Below are 6,000 nucleotides of genomic sequence, written 5' to 3' on the forward strand. Positions count from 1 at the left end.
AAGGATATGGGAGATCCAGGTTCAAATACCCACTCCGCCATGGAAGCTTGCTGGATGACCTTGGACAAGTCACACACTCTCAGCCTAACCCACCTCACACAGTTGTTGTGAAGAGAAAAAAGGTGGAGAGAAGAACAATCTAAGCCACTTTGGGTCCCAATGGGGAGAAAGGCAGGCTATAAACGAAGTAAATAAATAAATGTCAGACTAAGGGCCAACATGAATGCAACAGCCCTAGACTAGAATAAATGCTTCCACTGAGTGGTACCTTAACTTTTAAAAAACAACTTATGAAATTGATGGAGCTGATTATGTGAAGCCACTCTACCAGGGCATCCACTGGCATTGGTGTGGAACCATCCCTAAGTGAGTTATTATGGCATAATCTTTAATACAGCCACGAGCCCATCAGGTTACAGAGCAGACTAAAAAGGGACTGAAGAAAAGCAGATGACAAACCCAAATTAATAAAATGGAAAATAAAGATAACTGGAATGAAAACAAATCCTGACAGCTGGTGTGCTAAACATGAATACAGTACATAATCTAAATATTTGCAGGAGCATTAAAGCATGAATAATAAACCATTTCTGTCACTTTGAAAATTCTTGTGCTACCCTTAAAATATTAATATTTCAGAACATAAAGAGATGTCATTTCTGTATTGGGTATGATTTTGCCAAATCAGCTCATCACAGTGGCTATGCTAGTACTCACCACAAATGTGTAATGCTGTGCAGACTTGGCCACAAATTCTGCCTTGCATTCTCCAATGCAGAGAAGAGCAGGCCCAGAACTGATTCCAGGCTCTGCCTGTCCCATCTCACACACGATTCTGAAAATGTAAAGTCCCACAATGAGTTTCATGAAAGGCAGAGAGGCTGCTATATTCCTGATTTTATGCCTTATTTCCTCATCTTCTGAATTACCTAATTATGGAGTCTTCTCTCTCTCTTTTTTTGCCATGTACTAATTTAAGGGGGGGGAGTCAAAATTAGATGTAATTATTGCAAGCTGTAAACTTGAGTGCTAAGCAAAGCACTACTGGCAAATATATTAGCCCATAGCAAAGAAAGTGTGAAGTCCTTGAAGTAAAGGATGAGTTCATTAAGGAAACAGCTCTCGTTGCATTCCCCAGTTTAATCAGAAACAGACACCAAGATGGAGATAACAGATTTGGCAAACGTGACCACAAGAGAATGCTCTGCTAGTTCTGAGAGCATAAGGCAAGTGGAATGGAACATCACTGGCACAATACAAGCATACTCAAAGATAACATGGTTAATGTTGTCAAAACATTGAAAAGAGAAATAATTATCTTACATATCAGATCCCAAACCAGCTCCTGTATGTGATAACATTTTCTCAGCGATTCAACCCACCCACCCAATTCTTGTGCCCAAGCACGCATGAGAAATGTTGGGGAGGGGGCAGAAATGATACTGCATGACTGCATGGAGGAATTCCAGAGCTGATGCGCTGAAATCACTTCCATCAATTCCATCACTGACATCAATTCGCCTGACACATCACATGACTTCATTTCCACCCTTTGCTCTGTCTTCAAAGCTCCTGGGAGTGCGGGGCAACAGATAGGCAACCCTATTGTGCATATGTCTCTTCTCTGCAATGAGTTCTCCTTACAAATACATTGTGCTGTGCAGTAACAGCATGAAATAGGATTTGATGTTTGCTATGGAACTATTGAAGGAGCTGCGGTGGCTCAAGTGGTTAAGACGCTGAACTGCAGGCTGTGGAAGGTCAGTAGTTCAGCAGTTTGAGACCCGGGTGCCGCATGATGGAGTGAGCTCACATCTCTAGTTCCAGCTCCTGCCAACCTAGCAGTTCGAAAGCAAGAAATTGCAAGTAGATAAATAGGGACCACTTCGGTGGGAAGGTAACAGCGTTCCGTGTGCCTTGGAGTTTAGTCATGCCGGCCACATGACCTTGGAAACGCCTTCGGACAGCGTGGCTATTCGGCTTTGAAACGGAGATGAGCACCACAACCCTAGAGTCGGATTCGACTGGCTTTCGAGCAAGGGAACCTTTACCTTAATGGAACTATTTTTTTAAAAAAAATATTTTATTTTCAGATTTTATCCAAAAGTATATATACAAAACCTTAATGGAACTATTGACAATACTGGCAAGATCATTTCAATTTCTTCTTCACCCTTCTCCCTATAATGCTTATGCAGATTCACCCACATCACGGTGTTATGTTACATGTTTCTCTACACCCCCCCACACACAGCTTTTTCTGAGGAGAAACAACACAGGTATGTCTACCTCAGCATTTCAGAAAGAGGGTAGAAAATTTAACACCCCTTCAAGTTTTGGAGGCAGACCCAGTCGAATGCCAAATCTGGTTTAGCCCTCATTTACAGGACACTTGAATAGATGAAGAAAGGGAGCAGCTGAAAAAGCATTACTCATAAACAGATAGGTGCACTTGTGTGGGAAATGTGGATGGGGAGTGGCTTGCAGGAAATGCAAAAGGGGGAAGCTTCAGCCGAGACCACCCCATGCACCCCATTCATCTGTGTCGTATTAGCTTACTGTTGACAATGACTGTCGATATAATAGTAGGTATAACTCTACCCATTTTGGTAAGTTAACTTTGTCTATCCTGTATGAAACTATTATGATACATATCATATTGGCAAGTCTTCAGTCAGAATCTATGTCATGTGACCTTACCTAGAAACTAATTTCCCCTTAAGTGCCTTATTCCATTTTGTTTGGGATGTGGTAACATTTTGACTCCATTACAAGGGGATTGCTTCAATTTGTCAATTCCAATTTTAATGTAACCAATTAAGCTTTTGTAATGAAGTGTTAATCATTGTGATAATATACACTTTTGTGACTTAATATTTAAAGCTTTAAGAAGCATTATTATGCACCCGAGTTCAGAACTGATTTCGGCTTCCCAGCTGAAAGAGCTCTGTTAAGTTGAAAAGGTTGCATTCTCTTGCACCAGCATAATGCAAGATGCACTGATGGTGGCTTGTTTATTCTCAGAAAGCACAGTGTCAGCAACATCCCCACACTCTCCTACTTTTCTCTGCAACTTAAGTCAATCCTCTTCCACAAAGAACTTATAACACCCTATGTAGATGGAATCCTTGAAAGAAGCTTAACATCAAAACATGTAAATGCTAACAAATGTGAGGTCTGTTATCACTGCATATCAGCACAATCTCCCTATATAGATGCTGCCCTTGGACAATCATAGCACCTCTTGTGGGTACCTAAATCCTTCATATGATCTTCTCCATCATCATATTAATCATGGATTATGTGTGTGCCTCTTTCTCACTCTGATCAAAACAGGGCTGTTGCTTTCTTCAAGCTCACACACTAAAATGCAATGGGAACAGCCATTCATCTCAGGCACAGAAAATTGCAGGTGTATAGACTAGCTGAAAAAGAAATGGGTGGGGGAGAGGTTTTCAAAAATTCCTTTTGCCAGCTAGTACCTTTGAATGGGTGCTTCATTTGGTTGCAATAGAAAATGCTGACATTTTCACTTTTTAAAAACTGTGCAAATTATTGCGACATCATACCCAGAGAATGACTCACAAAGGACACATCGATGATTTCTTTACTGTGCACTCAGCACACAACTCATCCTAAATTCACACCACTGCAAGAGCTGCTGAAAGCAGGTGTAGCACTGGTATAGTAAATGATTCATAGGCTATGCATGATAGGGAAGTAGGAGTGCACTAACTTGCCCCACCTACAGGAGTGGTTGTCCCACCTCTGGGCTACTGGCTGTTTGTATCGGGATGCTACAGCTGCACAGTGACTATTCTTGAAAACCCAACACAGGCTCCAACAGACACAAATCAAGCAGTTGTTTCCTGGATTTAAGGCAGAGTTCAGTCTATGCATGTTGCATATTTCCTCACACAAGCTCTAAGCAACACTATGTTAATGTGTGAGATGGCTGGCTATGAACAGGCAAGACAGGCAGCCAATCCATGGAGTTGTTGGAGGCAATTAGTCTCTCTCACTATATGCATTGACTCACAGTGAGTCGCAAGGCAATCTGGGTGTGTCGTGAAGCAACTGCTTCACAATTTTCTGTGCTCTGAAAAGGTTTCCTTAACTTCCAGTCTCAAAATGCAATGTCACCCCTGTGAATGGATCCACAGTCACCTTTCAAAGGTTTGCTGTTCTTACAAGTGTACACACCTTGTTGCTTTCAAAACTTTTCAGTTTTATCCTAACCACCTTTATTTGAAAGAAAGGACCACTGATTTCAAACCTGAAAAAGTACTACTGTACGAAATAATATAACTTTAGTTATTTAGTGTTCATTAAAAAAAATATTTTCCAGAGTCAGATTTAAGATCTTTGAGAGGCCTCTAGGCATACCTGCTTTTAAATTCTTCGATTGGTAGAATTACTACCTTTTAATAATAATGCACAGTTATGGAATCCACAGGCAAATTGTAAATTAAAGAAGGGTGATATTAATTATTATGGTTGATCTGATAGGAAACTGAAGTGCTAATCTAGGCTGAAACCACAGGTACCCTGTTATAAAATGAGGCTCTTGGAAGTGCCATAGGGGGCTGATTATTGGGTTAAGTGGCCTTTAACCAATATTAACCTAATTGCTGGCTGGCAGATAGCGTGGCTAGAACATGGCAAGTCATTACTATATGAGAATCCAGTCTGCCCACAGAACCCTTAAGAGAGACTTTTTATCTGGATTCATCTTGAAAAAGCAGCTAACACTTGCTGTTATCTGCCCAGGATAAATGTTTTAATGATGTTAACAATCTTTGAAAGCTCAAGAGCTCTAATTAGAGTTGTGATTATAAAATCAAGGTTTCATGCCATCATCAAAAGAGAATAATTTTAATTCCCCCTGTTCCTTTGACTAAAAGAAAATGGAATACTACAGTGTATAAAGCCTAATGGCTGTGCAAAGACTAGCCTAATATAGCTTACAATGGCATTAGTGCATGGCCTTAAACCATTACTGTAATAATAATATTACCTTGCTCTTCTATGGAATCTTTTACCGAGGGATCTAAAGGTACTTTGCAAGTGCTATGCCACCCACAGCACTCCAGGCAAGAACAATAAAATAAATATAGTGATGCTGATTCCTGAGAAGAGAGACCTAAGGCACTTAGCAATTTAAAGATTTGCCCAAAGTGGGTTAGAGCTAGGGTTGCCAACTGATCAGGAGAAAAATGTCCTGTCTCTTTAGCAAAGACTTAATGTTTGGAAATAGGCAGTCAAAACTTTTCATAGCAAGGAGGTAAATATCTCCTGGTATTTGCTGCATGGAAAAATCATATCAAAAGGACAACTAGTGGGAACAGTTTAAAAGTTGGCAACCATGCTTATAGCTGGAAGCAGAATCCAAGTCTCATGCTGTAATTGTCTGAATATACTGCCCTTTCCAAATCAACACTCATAAAGTATTGTCTTGCACTATGCACCATTTGCTAGCATGTCAGATCTACTGACTGCACCAATTCCACTTTTACCTCCATAAAGCACTCCCCAGAGAATAAGCCAAATAGTATGCCTTCTCTACAAAATTTTTTTCTGTAATGGTTAGCATTTATATATAACATCTTAAAACAACAACAACCCAGACCAGGATTGTTGCATTATGAAGTCCATTCTCTCCAAGTTTACAGACCCCCAGCTTGGTGATCGAGCCATACCAGCATGAGACACAGGAAGATCGATGCGTTGGAAATTCAGCTTATTATATCATACAGCACGCCATCTTAATTACCGAAGGAATGATTACTGTGAGCACTTTGATTATTTGACTATTTTAAAGTGTCTTAAATGTTTTTATGTGGATTTTGTGGTACCTGATATCTGTTAATGTAAGCTGCCCTGAGCCTGTTTGCAGGGAGAGCAGGATACAAATGGAATAAATAAATAAATAAATAAAGATAGATGTTAATTCCAATATGTGAGCACCACTGACCTGAGCTGCAAGCAGCTGAAAGGGCC

The 6,000-nt window shown here is 40.3% G+C and overlaps 1 protein-coding gene across 1 annotated transcript in view; it reads right to left on the reverse strand.

The window, feature by feature from the left end:
- Positions 1-6,000, reverse strand: part of LOC107107165 (plexin-A2-like) — a 552,061-nt gene that overhangs the window by 120,685 nt on the left and 425,376 nt on the right. Inside the window, exon 15 of the mRNA XM_015407422.1 lies at positions 718-835. Within this exon, the coding sequence (XP_015262908.1) occupies positions 718-835 (118 nt within the window). The remainder of the gene's footprint in view (positions 1-717; positions 836-6,000) is intronic.

This window comes from Gekko japonicus, unplaced genomic scaffold (assembly GCF_001447785.1).
Source record: "Gekko japonicus isolate JY-2015 unplaced genomic scaffold, Gekko_japonicus_V1.1 scaffold322, whole genome shotgun sequence".
In the NCBI taxonomy this organism is placed as follows: domain Eukaryota; kingdom Metazoa; phylum Chordata; class Lepidosauria; order Squamata; family Gekkonidae; genus Gekko; species Gekko japonicus.